This window comes from Mus caroli, unplaced genomic scaffold (assembly GCF_978045245.1).
Source record: "Mus caroli unplaced genomic scaffold, Mus_caroli_1 scaffold_2, whole genome shotgun sequence".
Lineage (NCBI taxonomy): Eukaryota > Metazoa > Chordata > Mammalia > Rodentia > Muridae > Mus > Mus caroli.
This window is the reverse complement of record NW_028227257.1, coordinates 54,132,363-54,153,695: the sequence shown is the minus strand read 5'-3', so window position 1 is coordinate 54,153,695 and position 21,333 is coordinate 54,132,363. Positions and strand designations below refer to the sequence as shown.

At 44.8% G+C, this 21,333-nt stretch overlaps 2 protein-coding genes across 6 annotated transcripts in view; one reads left to right on the top strand and one right to left on the bottom strand.

The window, feature by feature from the left end:
- Positions 1-10,219, top strand: part of Galk2 (galactokinase 2) — a 141,185-nt gene extending 130,966 nt beyond the window's left edge. For 4 of the 5 annotated variants that reach the window (XM_085834498.1, XM_021156374.2, XM_021156373.2 and 1 more), the window contains 2 exons: positions 1,741-1,942; positions 9,689-10,219. In XM_085834498.1, coding sequence (XP_085690624.1) covers positions 1,741-1,942; positions 9,689-9,896 — 410 coding nt within the window. In that variant the 3' untranslated portion in view covers positions 9,897-10,219. The remainder of the gene's footprint in view (positions 1-1,740; positions 1,943-9,688) is intronic. The other variant, XM_021156375.3, reaches the window with a different exon arrangement.
- Positions 10,220-10,259: 40 nt separating this feature from the next.
- Fam227b (family with sequence similarity 227 member B) overlaps positions 10,260-21,333 on the bottom strand; it is a 170,158-nt gene continuing 159,084 nt past the window's right edge. Inside the window, exons 14-17 of the mRNA XM_085834499.1 lie at positions 16,285-16,360; positions 15,213-15,287; positions 13,747-13,816; positions 10,260-10,397 (exon numbers count right to left, since the gene is read on the bottom strand). Of these exons, the coding sequence (XP_085690625.1) occupies positions 10,260-10,397; positions 13,747-13,816; positions 15,213-15,287; positions 16,285-16,360 (359 nt within the window). The remainder of the gene's footprint in view (positions 10,398-13,746; positions 13,817-15,212; positions 15,288-16,284; positions 16,361-21,333) is intronic.

The window sequence follows — 21,333 nt, the reverse complement described above, 5'->3', positions numbered from 1 at the left end:
GAGCATTGCTTTCGGGGTGCATGGAGCTAAGAAATTCAAGGTGGTGGTGCTACTTCAGGACTCTTCGAAACCTTTGCTGAGCTCTGAGAATTAACCACGATGAGAAGTGCATAGGCCCAGATGAGAGCGTAGACTTTGAGCATGGTACAAAGTCAATGATTTCCAGCTGAGACCCTCCTGGCCCCAAGGATGATGTAAGATGTAATCCGAGCCTTCAGAATGAAGTCAAGTTTTGACATTGAGAGAGAGGGCAAGAAGCGGTTCCTGTGTGTGATGAATGAGTATATCCAGAAGCAAAGACTGTTAGAGCAACTACAGATGGGGCAGTTTGGCTGAAGGAAGAGGTCCCTCTGGGGCCGAGCATGGACTATGGTAAACAGTGGGAAAATGGCTGTGGACTGAGGAGTAACTGACACAGTGCCCTGTGTGGGGGAGCTTAGCCTGTCAGTGTTGACTCAAATGCAGTTTAAAGAAAGGCATGACCAAGACAAAGATATTACGTTATAGCCAAGGGATAACTCTTTGTGATTATTCTCTTCCCTCACATTTTTTGCTAATTTTCTCTCATCCTTTAGCTTTAATACAGCAATGAACCCCCTGGTTGCTACCCCAGGAATGAGCCAAACGTGATGCAGCCAATGCAGTTAGATAGGCTTGTGTCACTGCAGTTGACAGTCACTAAGGGCATTGCAGAATCAGAGCTGTTCCAAGAGGATAATAAATGCATCTGTGATGGGTTTCAGAGATAAGCACTGTTGACATGTAGTGCTTTCTGTAGGCTGCCATGCGCATACATATGCATGTGTGGACCACAGTTAGTGCCAATTATACACAGGCTATTGTGTTGACATTTCCCTCAATGTTGAACAATTTCCTGTGTAGCAAATTGTCCAAGTATTTGAGTTTTAATAGCCATAATGTTTTTTTTTAAATGAATGTAGAATTTTTTTTTTCAGAAGGTTCTCTGTTATTAGCTATTTGGAGTGTTTATATTTTGGCTATAGTAAAAAATACTGTAGCAAATAATTAAATGTAAATACAATTACATACACATGTAAGAGTTGTGCTTATCTATTTCTCTAGAACTATTTGACAGTCCCACACATGTATATAATGAATATTCATAATCTCACTTTAAGTTCTGTCTCTCATCTCCTCCCGATGATACCCTCCTCCCCAGCAAGTCTGCTTGTGTACTGGGATACCTTTCTATAGACATAATTACTGAATGCGCATCTTCAGGAGATCTGCTAATGAGCCTGCTCATCTCTAAGCTGCTACAAATGTGGAGGTTGTCCCTTTAAGGCAGATGGCATGGAGGATATGCTCCATACTGCCACCTCTTCCTTGCCACCGTGTGTGCGCCATTGTTTGGGTGTGCTGAGTAAAAGAGGAAGATCTTAGATCAGTATTCAGGAAGAAGTGACTTTGATTCACCTTTGGATTTAATCAATTACACACTCAGTGAAATAGAGACCTTCTGAAAACCCCAGGTACTGACAGTGGAGACAGAAATAGAAGCCACTAAAATTGTCTGTTAAATGGTTAGGTAGGTGTGGTGGCTCAGACCTGTAGTCCCAGCACTGGGGTGCCACTGAGGTAGGAGAATCTTGAATGGGCTAGCCTGGGCTACATCACACACACACACACACACACACACACACACACACACACAGTCTTTCTTGGCACTGGATAGTCTTGTAACCCTTTCTTGTCTCTTTCCCCATGTGTCTCCTGCAGAACTCACCTTTAAGCTCTACCAGCGGGCCAAGCACGTGTACAGTGAGGCTGCACGCGTGTTGCAGTTTAAGCAGGTATGTGAAGATGCGCCAGACAACGCAGTCCAGCTGCTGGGGGAGCTAATGAACCAGAGCCACAGAAGCTGCCGGGACATGTATGAGTGCAGCTGCCCTGAGCTGGACCAGCTAGTGGACATCTGCCGGTGAGCTGAGAGGGCCACGTGGGAGCTAAAACATGCCACCAGGGAATGTTGGTGCAATGAACAAAAACCCGTATTCTCATAATTTAGATGAATCCTTCCTATATGAGGGACTCCAGTCCTTGTGATATAGAGCCCCCATGTTCTTCCTGCATGTCTGCAGAGTGGCTTGAGACCTGGCTTTATGGGGCACAGAAATCAATCTGAAACCAGTTTCATTGTTAGCTGATTAAACCTCTCAGGAAGGCAGCTATTCTCTGACATGGGCATTTTATGTGTTTCGGAACCCCCTAGGAACCCAATGGAGTTCGGTCTAGAAGAGAGTCAAAAAAGGGTCTTGACCTTGAGAGTTCTGCTGAAGGAGGTGGGCTGGAAGAATCACTTGGAAAGCCCCTCTTGAACTGCCATATTTATTTTGGGCAATTAGGGGAAATGAAGACCAAAGAAAGGCCAGTTTATAAACTTGGCTATGACAGAAGTGTAAAGAGAGAGCCTCTTTCACAAAATCTCCAGACCTCCCTGTAATTGTGCAACAATGGGAATAATAGAGTCCTTCCCAGGGAGGTCCCACGCTGACCTTGGAGAACTGAAAGGGAAATTGGAGGGGAATCAGATGACCTGTGTTAGCTCACTCTGATGATGACGCAGCCCTGCACGCAACTAGCAGTGGAAATGTAATTAGCCACTTGGCGCCTGTGGCTTGCCAGGCTCATGCCACACCCAGTCAGAAAGTTTAAACCCAGCAGCTAGAGCGGATCACAAATGGCATGTGGAACCTGCCTGGCCTGGCCAGGAGCTTGTACACAGTGGCTGAGGCACTTCCTGCCGACGTCAGCATTTGCTCACTAATTGCCAACCCCCCTTCCAGAGCCTGTTTTAATTTAAAGAAAGAAAGCATCAAGGGCCCAGTGAATGGAAGAGACAAACACTGTTCAGTCTTGGACATAAGAGGAAGGGGAATGATTTATGTAGAAATGAGGAATAAGTTGTTTTGGCTTGGAAGGGGGAGGGGAATTTGAATCCAACCGGAAACAGTATCAATGGGATCTGCCAGCCTCCTGGAATTTCCCAATGTGCTTTCTTCTCCTTGGATGGTCACCAGCACCGGTTGACATTTCTGTGGGCAAAGAGATTAGTGATGATCTAAAAAATAATTTGATTGCTTGTGATACATGTTGCAGACAGAAACTGGGAGGAATAATGACTGGAAGGGTTGAAGGGAGAGTCTATATGGAGTGGTTGGAGAAGGCTTCTCTGAGGAAGCACACTGGAACAGAAGACCTGAAGGGACAAGCAGACAGGCACAGCAGGGAAGGAAGGAAGGAGAGGTGAAGCTTGAACAGTGTGGATATGACACTCTACACTGACCCCATTAGCTGTGGAAAGGACTCACACTGCATGCACCCTGTCTGCTGTGGGGAGGATTCTGGCTTCCAGAAGAGAAAGGGGCTCAATGGATGTGACAGTTGACTCTGTCCTAGATATGGTTGAAGGAAGGTTCTAGACCATTGCAACTATTGCTCTGTGGGAGAAGGAAAGGAAGGAACCAAGAGAACTGTTGGTGGTTTTGACTGAGAAATTTTTTTTTTCTTTTTCTAAAATTATTATTTGGGGGAGGGCAGCCATTTTTTTACAACTCAAGGTCAGAGTTATCCCCTAGTGCCACAGATAGTCCTAGGTGTTAGTGTGAGGAGCTCCCTCTGTCAGGGCCCTGGGAAGACAGCTGCAGGGGGCCAGGGCACCACCGCCATTGCCACCTTCCCTGCCCAGTCAGCCCAAACCTCACACAGAAGCCAAGGCACTGTCTTTTTGTGGGTGTTTGGGACATGATGGTGCAGGAAAGGAGTGCTGAAGACAGCTAGAGATACCAGGGGTAAGGGAAAGAACAGAAACACAAAACAAACAAACACCCAATCAAAGCCCTAAACCAGGGGGCAGGTCTGCAGAGCACCTCTGCCTCCCTGACATCTCCGGGAGGGACCCAGAGATGCTGCAAGTCCTGGGAGGGTCCTGAGAGTGCCGGGCATGAGCCACGCTGGGCTGGCAGAGCCACGCTGGGCTGGCAGAGCCACGCTGGGCTGGCAGAGGGCTTTCTGTTTAATAAACACAGCAGCCCCAGAATTCCCCATCACAGAGAAGAAAAGATAGTATGGACAGACTAGGCAGCTTGGACTGTTGGTCAGCTTGGGAGACCAGATGAGGGAAATCTGAAATGGGTTCAGGGAGTATTGCCAATGACATTTTGCCACTGTCACCTTTGGCTACCTGGTATCACTTTAAAATTTTTGTGTGTTTGAGAAACCTTTTGGAAAGTATTTACATGAACAGATATGTGGCTGTGTGTGGGAACAGAGCTTGAGAGGCTAGGATATCACCACAGACCCCACACTCTGGAGGTTTGTGTGACCTGAGCTAGACCATATTTCCAAAGTGGTCCTCAGTAGTCAGACAGTGAGACAGCATAGAGGGCATTTTCATCCTGTTCATCAAGAGAAAAATGAGTTTAGAACACAGAAGGCCCAAGGGCTAAGGGTGTGTGCTTGTGAAGCCCGCCCGGCAGGAAAACTCCTGGGAATTGGAAGCCAACTGTAGCTACATGAGAGCCCTCCTATCCAGCCAGGAGCCGCAGGATGAGAGAGACCCTGTCAAAAAAGAAAAGAAAACCAGAAGGAAATTACACTTATGTACTTAGGTTGATTTTTAAAATTAAGTTAATGTTCAAATTTTTATTAGATGAGATGAAATAATGAAGGAAGAAGGCAGTCTTTGCCCAATTATAAAACATCTATTTTAAATGAACAAACTGTAAATTCAAATTTTGATGTAGAATTTCCTGAGGAACACAGAATAGTTAAGCCAAGTCATGTGGGACAGCTCATTTGTTATTGGTTCCTTGAGGGGAAAAAGTTAATGTTTTTTGTTTCTGTTTGGCCACTTGTTGAAATTAGAAAGGATTCCTCCCTGTATTATTGCTGTTATTGCCCAAGATATTAAGGAAGACTAATGTCGGGTTCTCAGGATGAGAGTGGGTACAGAGATTCCTTTGCTCCACTCTCCTCAGAAGTCTTCCCTCAGCCCTGATCCACAACTGAGCTGCTCAACCTCCTGAGACTCTCCTCGCCAAGTTAGTCATAGCTGTGTGGTCCTTCACCGGCTCACATGCTAACCTCTCTGCCCTGCCAGGGAAGGGAGAGTACCACTCTACCTATTTGGGGACTCCTATCTCTCTAGGCAAACGTCTTTTACCTCTAGGGTATTGTGAGTGACTGACCATTCTCTGAGGCAAGCTATAGCTATCTTGGAGCATTCGCCTGTGAGTGCTTTCGAGATCATTTTAGTTGGGCTGGTTGGCTGTTTATAGCCCCCCGTTGAGGGCCCAGGAGGGTCACAAACCCTCACTGAGTACCCAGCTCATCCAATCTGCCCTAAGTGTACTGGATCCCTGAGAGGGGCTAGGTTATAAAGGCATGGGAAGACTAGAGGAGGGTGGCTTTCTGTAAGGCAAAGGGGAAGCCCTCATCAATGCTGAGGAAAGGCTTTCTAGGGGAAGTCTTTTGGGGAACACTTGAGCACACACACCTCTGTAAGTAACCCCTTACCTGCTATATTAAGAAGCCAAATAAACTCATCAGTTACCCCCACCAAGTGACCATTGGAAAAACCAGCCTCTGTTTGTTGCTGGGACCTTTGGAAGGGGTGGGGCATGCTGCCTAGTGTCCTCCTGGGAAGGAATTTTAGGGACACTGATACATTGTACACTCAAATTGCACCCCCAAAAGAACTGTTTCTCAATGGCCTTTGATGCCTCATGTTCTGAAACAAACCTGCCGACATGTTTGCTCATTCCGTCTTACATCAAGCAGCTTTGGAAGACTGCAATTTCTTGACTCCAAAAACAATCTGAAAAATGTCTGTAGTCTAACATAAAGCCTGGTAGAAATTATGCTGGAAGGTTTGTCTCCCTGAGATAATTGCCAGTTTCCAAAGAGAAGAAACTAGGGCTCTCTGCAGTGAAGGAGACACCGTACATTGTACATATTTATCCAACACAATATCTGTGTTTTAATATCCGGCTGCATTCATTACAACCTACCAAAAAACTAGAGCTGTGCTCATTCTGGGCTGCAGAGATGGATCTGCACTCTATATGTATAAAACATAAATGCTTCTTTAATTTGAAATGCAAGGCATATTTGCTGTTTTTCTCCCTTTTAAGTTTATAGAAGTCAAGTCTTTCTGTGCCCCCACTTACTGCCTCCCCGACCCCTCATGCCTTCCACGCTGTTCAGATCTGCTCACTGAAAGCAGGACATCTGAGCAGACTGTAGCAGGCTGCTAGGCAGGTCTGTTTCCCCCCAGGCCTTTGCTGTGTGACAACCCTGTTTTATACCCCTCTCCTTCTCATCCCTGTGGCCTGGGCATGGGAGTTTTACATGGCACAGGGCTGGCACAGGGCTGGCACAGGGCTGGCACAGGGCTGGCACAGGGCTGGCACAGGGCTGGCACAGGGCTGGCACAGGGCTGTTTCTTGCAATTTTCCTGCTTCTGCTCTAGCGTGGTATAGTGAAGGAGATATATTTTTAAGTTTTACTATTTCCTCAGAACTTCAAATGTAAAAAAGTTTATTAAGTAGCCTTGGCTCATCTATATTTTCTTCTTGATTTAACACCTTTGTTGGTCTCCCAACTTTAGACCTTGTAGTTTCAGAGACATGCAAAGGGCACTTTAAGAGCCACTGAGAAACACTGATGTTAAAACTTCTCTGCCTCTTTCTGTCTCTCTATCTTTTACTCAGTGTGTGTGTGTGTGTGTAGCTGAACAAGGCAATCTGCTGACTTCCGATACAATTACTTTGGTTTGTGAACACCAGTGCTGTTGACTGTGGACAGAAGGCTGTACACTATAGCCTTTCTTTGTTCGTTTAAATTTTTATACAGTATATTTTGATTATATTATTTCCTGCCTCCCAGCTCATCCCAGATTCTCCCTACATCCCTACCCACTCAACTCTATGGATCTTCACTCTGTTTAAACAGCAGCAACAACAAAATTTTACAGAAAGGAAAAGATGAAAATCTTGAGCACTGATGAATTTCAAGCTTGGGGTGATAAAATGGAGCCCGTTCTCTTCTGCATCAGGCAGGGTGGGCCACAGGACACTGAAGACACTGAAGCAGATTGATTGGCCCAGAGGTCTCTTAGCTTCTGTTCCTACATGAGGTTTGAAAAAATGGATCCCTTGTAGGTAGATCAGAAACAACTCTCTTTTAAAATCATTTCTTTCTTTTTAAAAATGTTTTGAGAAAGGCTCTCACTATGTCTTCCTGTCTGTCTGGAAAAGGTTAGCCTCAGACTTACTGTAATCATCCATCCTGTGCCTCTCACATGTGCCCACCACTCTGCTCAAACCATTCCAGAAAGAAGTGTATGACAATATCCCTAAAGGGCCCATGGAGAGCAGTTTAAGACCTGGTGACTTATGCTCACAGAGCATCAAATGGGCATACTGTCATCTAGAACAGGCTGCAGTTGGCTATAAGGATCATTCTGAGATATTTAAAGGAGCCTTCCATCTCTCCTACCTTCTGCTATGGCAGCATTTGATGTGGCCTCCTATGGCAAAGTTTCTCCTTTAAATCAACAAACTACAGCAGGCCCTTTTCTAGCTTAAGAAGTAAAGACCATTCTAGAATCTCATAATTAAAGCAGATTTTCACCTGGATGAAAGGAGTTTGGGCTGAATTCAGCTAGAAGGCTATAAGCTGTTATTTGAGGGTCATCAGAAGGTTGGTAACCTTTTATGGGTGTAAGCACATTTTTCACATTTAAGAAAATTGTATTTGAATAAAACAAATGGTTCAATGGCTGGAGAGCATTGCCAAGGGAAAAGTAAGGAGCTGGTGTGTAGTAATTCCAACTTCCTCGAGGAGGGGCAATGGTCTCTTCATTCTATTGATGTTTTCCAGGAAGTGGGGGTGGGGGGGGAGAGAATTGGGCTAAATTCATTATGAAGTTTTAAATCTATTACTAATTTGGAGTAAATTTCATTAGGAAAAGTAATTGGAAATGTTTTTGAATAAATTGCATATTTGAAAGAGAACTGATCCTTGGGTTTTGTTTAAGGCTTTTGCACTAGGTCAGTTCTAAGGTTTGAGACTATGGCTGGTTAGTGGTGACTTCAATTTGTGGCTGCTTGGTTGTTTATAGAGTTGCTCCCCTCTCAGCGAGCATTTCATTTACTAGCCAAGGTGGATCTACTTGTTAGCTTAGTCCTAGAAAGTTCAGGGAAGATGGTATACACAGTTAGGATAACCATCCATTTTGTGGGAAGGTTTGCATAATATTCTACTAGTCATTATGCCAACCAACCAACCAACTTAGAGTTTACTAATGGGTTCTGTGCTCATAAATTTATGCAGAATAAACCTAGGCTGTCAGATCTATGGGACTGGTTTTTTTTTTTTTCTCTCTCTCACTCTGGTGTTGGGTATTGAACCCAGACCTCATACATGCTAAGCAAGCTTTCTATCACTGAGCTGCATGCCCAGCTCTTAGCCCTAGTCTTATGCCAGTGTGTAAAATAGATAAGCTTTTTGAGCACAACTGAGAGTGAGCTGGAGGTGGCTCTGTCAGTAAAGTGCTTGCTGTGCAGTCATGGGCCCTGGGTTGGTATTCTCAGCACCCACATGAAAAGGCAGTTTAAGCAACCAACACCTGCAGCCTTATTGAAGTGAAGGCAGAAGACTCTCTGGGGATTATTGGTCAGATGGCCTTGAAGAATCGGTGAGCTTCATGTTTAGTGAGAGACCCTGCCTTCAAAAACGAAGTGGAGAACAGTGGAAGGAGGTACCAGATGTTGACCTCTGGCCTCTACCTGTATATATGTATACCTGTACATATGCACATACAGGAACATGAACATATGCATAACTCTCCTCTCTCAACAATAAACAGAATGCAGTTGAAACAGCTATAGGAGATTTCCAGTGTCCAATGCTGTAACAGTGCCTTTGATTTACCCTCTTTAGAGGTGACCTTCTGATTCTCTGTGTCACCATGTCCACTGTCCATCTTCTTATTTCCATTCCTGATTAATTGGAGCCTTGCTACCCAAGTTTCAAGTGGTTAATGTATGGCTGTGGATCAAGCCTACAGTGAGTGGTGCTGTCTGTAAAGCAGGCAGTGGGGATAGTTATGATCTGCCTTCAAATATCACCAAAATGGTTCTTAGTCCTAAGTGCTGGAAAAAGTATAAATCATCTTTAATTTAGATTGCTTGTGTGGTGTCTACACATGTGAGAGAGTACACATTCATGGATGTGGACATGTGTGTAGAGGCTAAAGGTTGTCTTTATCCATAGTTTTCCATCTTATGTTTTTAAAATCATATTTCCTCACTTTACTTTTTGAGATAGAGTCTCTAGGGAACAGAGAGCTCATAGTTCTGCTAGACTGGCTGACTACTGAGCTTCAGGGACATACCTGTCTGCTCTACTTCTCCTAACCAATGCTCGGGTTACAAATCTGGGCTACAGTGCCCAGTGTTTATGTGTCTGCATGAGTGGAAGACACTACTTTCTGAGCTGTCTCCAGAGACCCCAATATACACTTCTTAAAGCTTGAAATTGATGAATAACCCCACGCTAATATTCTCTTCATAGAACCTGGGAAGAGGATGTGTTCTGTATCAAATAAGTTGCTATTATTTTTGCTTATTGGTGATAATGTTTTGTTTTCTCATTGTTTTAGGAAGTTTGGGGCCAAAGGCTCACGACTTACTGGAGCAGGATGGGGAGGCTGCACTGTGTCCCTCGTGCCCACTGACATGCTATCCAGCTTTCTCGCCAGCGTGCACGAAGCTTATTACCAGGGGAACACATCCTGCCTGGCTCGGGAGAAGCATAGCTTGTTTGCCACCAAGCCTGGAGGCGGGGCCTTGGTTTTCCGTGAGGCCTAAACAATGTCAAACATCTCAGAGAAACTATTTTGGGTATTAAGGAACTGGCGGGGCTTCCTGTGCCACAGTAAATCAGCTCTTTTTCTGTTTTGTGTTGTGAGGTACGGTTGCTATTATCAAGATGCATTTCTAAAGAAATGGTGAAAACTAGACTTCATAATGACCCCTTTTCTTTCTTACATGTATTTTTATGAATCAGAGACAAGGATATGCTTAGACCTTTGAAGTATGATTAAGATTTATTGATATGAAGATTTAAAAGATGAACAGCAAAATGTACTTTTAATTGAACACTCTGCTCCAATTAAACTGATACAACTGAACTGTGTGTTGCTCTTGAATGGCGGCCACTGCTGGCTTGCCTTAGCCCTCTTCCACATGGTTGAAGTCTTCTGATATAGTAGGAAATGATGATGATGATTGTGGTAACTGCAGCGACTGTGGCGACTCTGATGGTGATGGTGATCCTCCATATTCCTCCTTGAGTTTTGCCTCAACACGCTAGGAAGAAAGTGCATGGTTAAGGGTATGCAAGCGTTAGACACACACAGTACACTTGAATGTCAGATTTCTACATCTCTGAAGATGGTGAAGATCACTTTGGGAGGAGGAGCCAAAAGATCGATTTCAGAAGACAATTTGAATTGACTGTCCTTTCACTAGCACTTCTACTTGTCCAATGCCTTTCCATCCTGACAGCCCCATCCATACCTGACATCCCTCTTGTGGCTGCCTGGCAAGGCTTGTTTGTATACCTGGTTCCCTGTAGGGAAGATGTGTAGTATACAGCTTTGGGTGAATAAGCAAAAGCCTGAGAAATACCTGAGAAACCTTGTATCAAATTTGTTGAAAATTTTTTGAGTTTTCTTACGCACAGTAATCTAAAATATGAATTTATTTAAGTTTATGATGCTTCATATTTTTTTAATGGGCTGTATTCCCCACAACTAATTTGTGGTTGATTTAGAATTATTTTAAGAAAAAAGAACCAAACTTAGATCATGTGTCACTGTTCCGTTAGTTCATTTGATGATTTTCACCATGAAATTCCTTCATAGGAAGATGATGAAAATGTTCAGATTTCTAAATATTCAGTGTGCATCCCTTCATGGGGACTCAGTCTTTCTAGATGTTCACTGTGCACACCTCTATGGGGACACAGTCTGTCTAGATGTTCACTGTGCACACCTCCATGGGGACACAGTCTGTCTAGATGTTCACTGTGCACACCTCCATGGGGACACAGTCTTTCTAGATGTTCACTGTGCACACCTCCATGGGGACACAGTCTGTCTAGATGTTCACTGTGCACACCTCCATGGGGACACAGTCTTTCTAGATGTTCACTGTGCACACCTCCATGGGGACACAGTCTTTCTAGATGTTCACTGTGCACACCTCCATGGGGACACAGTCTTTCTAGATGTTCACTGTGCACACCTCCATGGGGACACAGTCTGTCTAGATGTTCACTGTGCACACCTCCATGGGGACACAGTCTGTCTAGATGTTCACTGTGCACACCTCCATGGGGACACAGTCTGTCTAGATGTTCACTGTGCACACCTCCATGGGGACACAGTCTGTCTAGATGTTCACTGTGCACACCTCCATGGGGACACAGTCTGTCTAGATGTTCACTGTGCACACCTCCATGGGGACACAGTCTTTCTAGATGTTCACTGTGCACACCTCCATGGGGACACAGTCTTTCTAGATGTTCACTGTGCACACCTCCATGGGGACACAGTCTTTCTAGATGTTCACTGTGCACACCTCCATGGGGACACAGTCTGTCTAGATGTTCACTGTGCACACCTCCATGGGGACACAGTCTGTCTAGATGTTCACTGTGCACACCTCCATGGGGACACAGTCTGTCTAGATGTTCACTGTGCACACCTCCATGGGGACACAGTCTGTCTAGATGTTCACTGTGCACACCTCCATGGGGACACAGTCTGTCTAGATGTTCACTGTGCACACCTCCATGGGGACACAGTCTTTCTAGATGTTCACTGTGCACACCTCCATGGGGACACAGTCTTTCTAGATGTTCACTGTGCACACCTCCATGGGGACACAGTCTTTCTAGATGTTCACTGTGCACACCTCCATGGGGACACAGTCTGTCTAGATGTTCACTGTGCACACCTCCATGGGGACACAGTCTGTCTAGATGTTCACTGTGCACACCTCCATGGGGACACAGTCTGTCTAGATGTTCACTGTGCACACCTCCATGGGGACACAGTCTGTCTAGATGTTCACTGTGCACACCTCCATGGGGACACAGTCTGTCTAGATGTTCACTGTGCACACCTCCATGGGGACACAGTCTGTCTAGATGTTCACTGTGCACACCTCCATGGGGACACAGTCTGTCTAGATGTTCACTGTGCACACCTCTATAGAGAACCCAGGCTATCTAGGTGTTTTGTCTTTGGTGAGGTACAGAATCTCTGAAACTATTCTACTCTAGCCTGGCTTCCTGTTTGTTAAGATTGTTTCAAACTTGCCTTCAGTACCTGGTGTTCTAGAAGTTGTGAGACATACCCAGCTCTTCTGAGAAGAGTAGGGATGGGACCAAGGGCACTGGGAAGGATGGCTAGACTCTGAAAGCTAGTGAGTAGGCAGTGCAGACCAGCCAAGCTGAGTAGGGTCCGAGGAAGGCTCTGTGGGAGTGCAGGGTTTGTTTTAAGATGCATTGAGGAATCCTGTCAGTTGTACTGACTGGACCAGGCAGCATTCAGATCCGAAAAACAGGCCACATCTGGACAGGCCACATCTGGTCTGCAAATGCAGTGTTTGGTTCATTAGCATTTGAAAATGTGGGCTCTAAGTCTGGAGATTTTGTACAGGAGTCTGAATTACTGATGGAAGCCTGAGAGAAGCCTGATTCCTGCAGGTAACAAGGAAGGAGTGTGGGCTACAGCTGTAGTGTACCATGGTGAGGCATACCTTCTGCAAAGTGCATGGCTGCTGCTGTTACCTGTGTAAGAGCTCTTGGCACTCTTCAGTAGGAGGAAATACATCCAAAAATAGGGATAAGGAATAGTGCTTTTAAAAAAAAGGACAATGATCTTATGTGTCTAAGAGAAACCCTCGAATGTTTCATGACTTTCCACAAGAAAGAATCTTACTTTCTGTAAAAGAATCTTACTCTTCTCCTTTTTGGTATTAGACTGGCAGCCAATGGGATTGCTCTAGAGTCTGGACTGCAGAGGGGAAACTTTTCATACGGGATCTCTCTATCCTTGGCTCAGGTAGTGTAGCCTGCTAGTTTCCTGCGTGCTGGTGTCTTCCCTCTCCCCCTTTTGGAAAGTATGATCCTTCAGATTTGACAGGGCTGCTCAGAAGGCTTAGAAAAACAGAAAAGATCCAGGGAAAATAGGCAGGAACTCTCTCCACCCCTCTCTCCTTCTCACATCGGAGCTCTGTTTGGCGTTTTGTCACAGTCTTTATTGTGTTTGGGTGGGTTGAGGGTGAGAGATTCTTTTCACATGGCCAATGCTGTCATGTAGCTTTTTTGAGTTAATAGAAAACAAAATACAATTTCAAGCACCAATAATTTCCTCTAGCTTCTAATCCACTTGCACTTGATGGAGACAGCAATGGTCTGACGGACTATTCTAGAAGCAAGGAATGAGGACAGTAGACCTGAGCTTATGGCTGGACCTGAGAGTGGATGGTCTCCTCTCTGCAGGGGACGGTGGATGATAAGAATGTGTCCTTTCTGTCACTGCAGCTTGGGTGTGACCATGCATTGCTTATGAAACATGTGAGGTTTGGAGGCGAGAAGCAGGGGGGAGAACTCTCAATTATTCCCAGGAAGAAGGAGGAAACCTACTTGTTTATGTAGAAAATTCTCAAATTCATTTTTGACTTCTTGGAGATTTTTGGAAGCCTTTGCTTGGATCCTAATGGAATAAAGAAAGCATTTAGGTAAACAGACTGTTCATACGCATCTCCTAGCCAGTGTTTGCAAAGACTGGACGTGGGTTAATGCACCTACCTCATTACAACTGTAGCAAGCAGGGATAATTTTTATTCTCTATCATTGAGGAAACAAACTCAGGCAAAGTTACTGCTACTACTTCATACAGAAGGCTAGAAAGCAGACATCTTTAATCTAAGCATTTTCTTGAATCCTTTGTTCCTTCCACCTTGTGACTCCCATCCTAGCAGAAGACTGTCCCCTTCAGTTAGACATGTTATATAGCATCACCTTAACCGCCTCCACTTACCCGATCTTATGAGGGCTTTACACAATGGCATAGAGCAAGAAGAAAAGCAGATGGTCAAGGTTCATTTGTGTAAGGGTAGGCGCTAGGCCAAGGTCCTTGAGGAAGGATCCTAAGGATCTTCCAGGGTTTTGGTTTGCAACTACTCAATGGAGAAGCACTTCTTTTTTCTTTCCTTTTCCTTTTCCTTTTCCTTTTCCTTTTCCTTTCTTCTCTTTTCTTTCCCTTTTCCTTTTCTCTCTTGTCTTTCCTCCCTCCCTCCCTCCCACCCTGCCTTCCTCCCTCCCTTTTAAGGTAATGGTTGGACTTACTCTGGTGACTGGGAATCCAGACCATTTCCAGGAGAGACTGGCCAAGCTTCAGTCTCTCGAAGGGGGTTAAGGCTGCAGCGTCTGTCTGGAGGGCCCCAGCCACCTCCACACTCGGTACTCTCTCTTCCTATCCCCAGTTTATAAAACAAATTAAAGCAGCCAAATTATCCCTGCTCCATTGGGGAAGTTTTTGTGTGTAGAAAAAGTAGCAGGGACAGAGGTGACACAAGGCTGTAATCCCAGGGAAGCCAGCAGAGGGACTGATTTCTAGTTTACGTCCTTCCCAGAAAGGGCATAGTTACAGGCTAAGTCCTATGGTTGATGTAAAAATAGATAATCACAATTAATTTAGCAATTAAGCAATTAAGTTGGTAGGAAGATGATATTTTTTCTTTTTTAAAATCGAAGACGTTGATTTGTTGTTCTAGATCAACCTGTAGGTAGCGACTCTTTTTTACAGCGGTCAGTTAAGACATTGGAAAACACAGATATTTATAGGATTCATAACAGTAAAAAAATTACAGTATGAAGTAGCAAAGAAGATGATGTTATGGATGGGTGGCAGCGACATGAGGAACTGTATTAAAGGGCTGCAGCGTTAGGAAGGTTGCTAGCCAAGGTGCTGGTGAGCTGCTAGGTAGGATATAGCTCTTTGTAGATACTAAATATATATTTTCACAACAAACCCATCGTGGGTGTCTGTGAGTTTGTTTGTCAGTTAAAAGTGGTTTAAGCACTACAAAGCCAAGCGAGAGACACACCGGTCAAGCTCCTTGTCGATTAGTTCCTGTTGCTCTCTCAGGAACTTGATATCATCTTTGATTCTTTGCTTTACTCTGTAAAATATAAAGAAAGCTCTATCAACATTTGGAGTTAATATTTAAAAATAAAGCAGTCAGTCCTGTGTGGGGAAGAATCCATCAATAAGCCCTTTGTTCCCTTCAGCACATCAACTGGTGTGCTAAGCCCTCCCCACGGTCCCTTTTAGAGCATGTGCCTGTGGTGCTGCCAGGCACCTGGTGTGACCTGAGGTATCTATCACTCACTGCTTCTATCTGGGCTCGCAAGCCTTTTCCCACTATGCGGGGATGCTTGGCATTGCTGGTGGAGGTGGGGCTGTGGGGTTAGGTCGTTGGAGACCCACAGGGAGAGGAGCGCAGACTGTGTGTTGCTCGGGGTAGGACATCTCTGGCTGCTCCTTTATTCCCAGTTCCTGAGCAGCACTGCATTCATTCCCAGAGCTGGCTCTGGTCCTTCTTTCCCCCAAGGCAATAGTCTTTAGACAGTTACCTTGACACAGTGAGGTGAATCATGCCAGATTTTTCTTGTAAAAATTCACGGGCATTCTTGCATAGCCTGTTCCTAACTCTGTAGCACATAAAAGTGTCATGACTGCCCATGAGCAAGCACTTAGCTCAAGCACAAGCAGAAAATGTTCTCTGAGAAAACATTTTCCAAGAGTCCACCCTGTCTCGGTCTCTTCAATACCATACCAGCTGCCACCCCAGTTCTATGTCCACACAACACGACCTTCTGGCTTTCCAAAGCTCATCCTTGCAAGTGGTGATGCTCCAGTCTATTGCTGACACAGGACATCTGGTCTTCCTACATTGGGGTGAACCCCACAGCAAGGCTTCTTACCCTCTCTAGTCCCTGATACTGGTCAGGCTCCACACCTAACTAAAGAGACACTTGATATAGGAAAAGAGCCTGGGAATGTACAAGATGGTAAATGGCCAGATCCTCTTCATTAGGAGAGACCAAGTTCAGGCACTTCCTACTATCTCTTCTGGTTTTTTAACAGATCAAAGCTATAATGCTGCACAAACTTACCTCTTAAAATCCTTCTTGTTATCTGCAAATTTTCTTTTGGCATCCCTGATGATGTCACAGTATGTTGGAGCAGGTGGTGTGCTGGACTTACAGTTAAGGAATGGTTTCTAGTTCATGATATTTGGGGAAGGCAAATGGGACCCTTCTCAGGGAAATCACGGGGACCATCTGGCCTGGGTTTCCTTTCTTGAGGCCCAAGTGTAAATGTGAAATGCCGTATCTACTATAGAGAAAGCTGAGAGAAAATACCACTTTTCAGATTGCTTTAAGCTTGTTTCCCTAGGCACTATAATTTAATAGTTTTGTAAGCCCTGTGTATGCGTGTGTGTGTGTGTGTGTGTGTGTGTGTGTGTGTGTGTATTTTCAAACCAGAGTTTGTGAAAGTGTTAGTAAACATTGATACTCTGCCCCAGGCTTTGTCACCTTGTTTGGGTATTCACCTTGCAGTCTACCAAGGACTTCAAAGTCTCCTCTGGGAGACTTAGAGGGTAACTGCCCACCTGCATGGGTGCTCAGTTAACCCAGCTTATACCAATGTACAGCGGAAAGACAGGAGACCGAGAAAACATGACATGGAGGTCTGTGAAGAAATGTAAAAACAAACCTGCTCTGGGTGGATTTGGAAACTCTGACATAATGAGAGCATCTGCACTATTCTGTCCTCTGTGGTGCTGTTCACAGTGACACACAGAAATAACCTGAGGGTTTGACAGCAGACAAACAGGAAGAGGAGCTGCAACATAGATACATACAATGGGATAGCTGCTGCTCCCACAAGAGTCTCACCATTTGTCACAAGATGGATAAGCCTAAAGGATATTATGCTAAGAGAAGTCTCTGTGTGTATCATGGGGCAATCTTGGTAATGGGTGATGGTTTGAGACCAGGAGTCCTAGCTGGTGCCAACCCTTAAACCTTTCCCTATCCTGTCAATGCCTAACTAGAAGGTCAGTGGTCCCATAGCACATTATATTAGTTTATCAAGCTAGCCTGCTTATGAATTACATGCCAGACATGGTAGCAAGCTAGAGTAAGTGAAGGAACTTTCAAGATATCATGTGTAAGGTAGAGGAAAGTTAAGGAATCCACAGAGGCTAGGCTTGGAGTGGGGAACAAAGGCCAGGAACATTTGCTGGCTTTTCTGGGGTGAACATGGAGGGTGTGAGAGAGTACTCCTGCCTGGTGGGTCCCAACAGGCTTACTCCAGTGACATCCTGTGCCCTTAGGTCCTTGGAGGTCTAGCCTCTTACCCTGCCTCATAGTTAGGATGGACCTATAGCCTCTGGCCTTGAAGACTTGGGCTTTAAACTATTCTTGGCCCAGTAGTGGGCATTAGACCAGCATGGCCAAGCTCAGGTCCCTACTTAGGCCGGTGTTTTGTCTCCCAGGGCAAGTCTTTCACTTAATAGAAATAACTTACTGGATGTGGGAAGGCTGTGTCACCATCTGCTTGGCAGAGGCCATCTGAGTAGGCTTTTTTGCTGGCAAGCCTTCATGTGGAGACTGGAACCTCAGTTGCAGTGCACTGCCAAGGGCAATGCACTTCTCCAGGAGGGAACCATGGCATGTATGTGTTCAGACGGTAACCATGACTGAGGGCCAGGCCCGTCTGCTTGGCATTCCTGGTCTTTGTTGATCACTCTGCTAATAATGTGCGGTCAGAACCATACCATTGTCTTCAGGATAATGACATCTTGAGATCTGATGACCCCGTATAAGCCACTTTCTCTTCAGGCTTAAGTGAAGTCACCAAATGTGTCTATGAGCAGTAGCTGATTTGTGGTATGAATCAAATCTAGAAGGTAACATTTCAAAAGAAAATAACCCCAGGTTGTGTCTAGGTCACTTCCAAATTCTGGATTTGACATTTCATCCTTCAGTTATATTTTCTGTTACTTCATGAATAGTCAACATTAAAAGTTCAGTAGTTCTCAGAGCTTGAAATGAAGCAATGCACACCTCACCTTATAGTGGAGGAAACTAAGTCTTATAAAACCTATTTGTGGGGATACATGTTTCATTCAACAAATTTAAAAAGTATATATAATTGAGTTTGCTGGCACACACCTGTCATCCCAGCATGTGGGAGGCTGAGATCACCAGTTCCACATCAGTCAGCCTGGGTTACATAGCAAGACTTTGCCTCAAAACCACAAAATACTAACATACAGATATAATAGAAAACAAAACAAAACAACATAATCAAAAGAGAAAACTGCCCTATGTTCTTGCAATCCCCAAGCTGAAAGTGTTTCCCCTTTCTTGCGTCTCAATTTGTCCTGTACAGAGCTGTCTCACATTATTTTAACACAATAGTTGGTGTCTCACAACTACAGTATCACAATTCTTCATGTGCACAAGTCAGAGTAAACTGCTGTAGACAGACAAGATGTGTTGCTCCTTGTTGTTGAGATGTTGCCAGGCTGGTCTTGAACTTGTGGGCTCAGTTGATCCTCCTACCTCACTCCTGAGGAAGCTGGCACTCCAGGTATGCACCATAGTGCTCTGCTGAAGGGACTATTCTAATGTTTGTAAAACTTTCCACTGAGGGCCTGTACCTGAAGTGCTTTCCAGTCTGGATGTTATATCTTGGTGTTCGTATATGAGCTTATAGTTTCCTTCTCAAGAGCCTAGCAATAGAGGTCTGCATGCCCACTCTTTTAGGTTAGTTGGGAATAGGGGGCAGACACATGGTAGGGAAAAGGCAGTCTCACTTCCTACTAAGCAAGAATCTTGCAATCCAAGATATACTGAATCTTCCCTCAGCCACAGAGTAATCTGCCAGCCCAGAGCAGAGGATCTGGAGTCATCGAGTTGCTTCCACTGCCTGGAATGCTCTCTGTACATTAATGCACTGAAGGTCTTTGCTTCTCTGGGAAACGGCTGCAGAAAGTCCTATCATTGTAGTATGGGGATTTGAATAATTGATGATGCTTTTCCAGGTAGAGATGGATCTTGCTAAAATGCTCAGTCTGGAATGCATCCACTTCCTGCTATTGCTTAATTGATCCCCTAGAGTACTTGTTAGAAGTTCCTCTTTGTCTCTAGTATGGCTTCCATGGGTAAGCTTTTGTGACATGATTTATTTGACATGCTGAGGGATTGGGTTTTCCATGAAAATACTATTGGTACCAACATAGTTATACTTCAGTTCCTAAAAATTTCAGATTTTAACATATGGCTTTATTGAAATGAGTTGGGTATAAATTCTTCATAAAGACATTCTGATTCTTTTCAAAGCTTGGTCCTTGTCTATTTGAACTGTACAGTGAAGTTCTGGCCTGCATTATGCTGGTGTTGACGAAGACCTCAGCGTTCTCTTGTGTTTTCAGTAGACTTTTGTTAATGTGTGTTAATAAGTGTCCTAATTTTTATTCTTTACACACACTTAAAACCACGATTATATCCCAGTTGAAGAAACATAGAGTACTTAAAAGTTGTAAATTATGAATAATGGCATTTTATGCCCCTCCGGGAAGACTGTGGCAACAGCGCTTTCCAGTCCCTTGGTCTGGACTGACATCACACTTCATTCCCCACGCACAGCTCCAAGGATGCATGGCAAGCCACTACATGGAGAAGGAGCCATTTGGGGACAAATCAAATTGTTCTCTTCTGGATGTCACAACTGCTGTGGTTGGTTGTACCAAACCAAGACTGAGAGAGATATCCTAGAGGCCTCAAATCAGAGTCTAGAGTCCTTACCCTCCATGTAGCAGGATAGAGTCAATCATAGAAGCGGTGGGGTCAATTATAGATGAAGAAATTGAGGAGACTGAAGAATTGAAGAAGTGGTCTGTGTGTGAGGGAGTGGCCACTTGTGTACAAAAGCTATCGACCTTTTGAGACAGGGGTTCTTTGTGTAGCCCTGACTCTCCTGGAACATGCTCTGTAGACTGCTCAACTCCAGAGACCTTCTCCAGAGACTAGCTAATAAATACCCCCACCCTATGTGCTATGCCTAACAAATACAGCAAGGGTGGAGGTTGCCAGCAGTATTAGGTACCACTTTATCAAAGTGAACACACCCCCACCCGATCCCAATTTTCCTGTCCATGTGTCTGTATGTCTGTCCTTTCATCATTCCCTTGAAGTCCCTCATGAGGGTTCCAGGGCCCAGGCAATAGGGAGACACACTGAGGTTATCCTTGCTTCTCTATAAGCTAAGGGAGTTGAAGCAGGTGGGGACTCGCACATCGCTGCTTCACAACTGTGAGAGCCCACGACCACTGTGCTGTGGGGAGCTTGCATCAGTGTGCGGCTCAGGAAGAAAATCAGACTGCCTTGAGAGTGAATGGCCTCACAGAGCCACATTGCTGGTTAGGACAGCTGAACTTCCTGAGCAGAGAGGTGACATCCCAGGTTCAGAATGGGATAAAGGCTACACGGGCGCTTAGTGGGAAAGGAGGTCTCAGCTTTTGAGAGGTATAGTTGAGGAGCCCTGTGGGAAACCTTACACCAAGTAGGAAGAAAACATGACCAGAGAAGAAGAAAAACCCCCGTTATGTGTCAAGAGGGGTGACAGATGGAGAAAGAAAAAAAATATACCAGAAAAAGTGAACTCAGCTAAGTTAATTTATTTTTGAGCATCTTAGAGTCTCTTTTCTCACTGGGTTCTAGAAACCTTGTGTTTAAGACCCCAGAGAAGAAATGCTCAGGTTGGAGTCTACAGAGCAGCAACACAATGAATGTGAGTTTCCAGGTAGCCTGGGCTACAGGAGACCCTGCCTCAAACAAACCAGAAAAAGAAAAGGAAAAGAAAAAAAAAGAGAGAGAGAGGAAGTTAGCTGAGAATGAGGTCATTACAGAGCCGGCTTTACATGTTGGGGATTTATTACAGTCCTAACCTCTAAGGACTTGAAAGAATTTTTATTTTTCTACTTAAAGGTTTTTTGTTTCTTTGCTTTTAAGAGGTTGGGGATCATGCAGGGCCTTATGCATGCTAAGGGCGCTGGAGCACTGGGCCAGGCCCTTCTCAGCTGATGTGAATCAGCAAGGGCAGTGTAGCCTTTCCCCAACAGAGAAAGCAAGGGAAACAAAGTTTTCCTT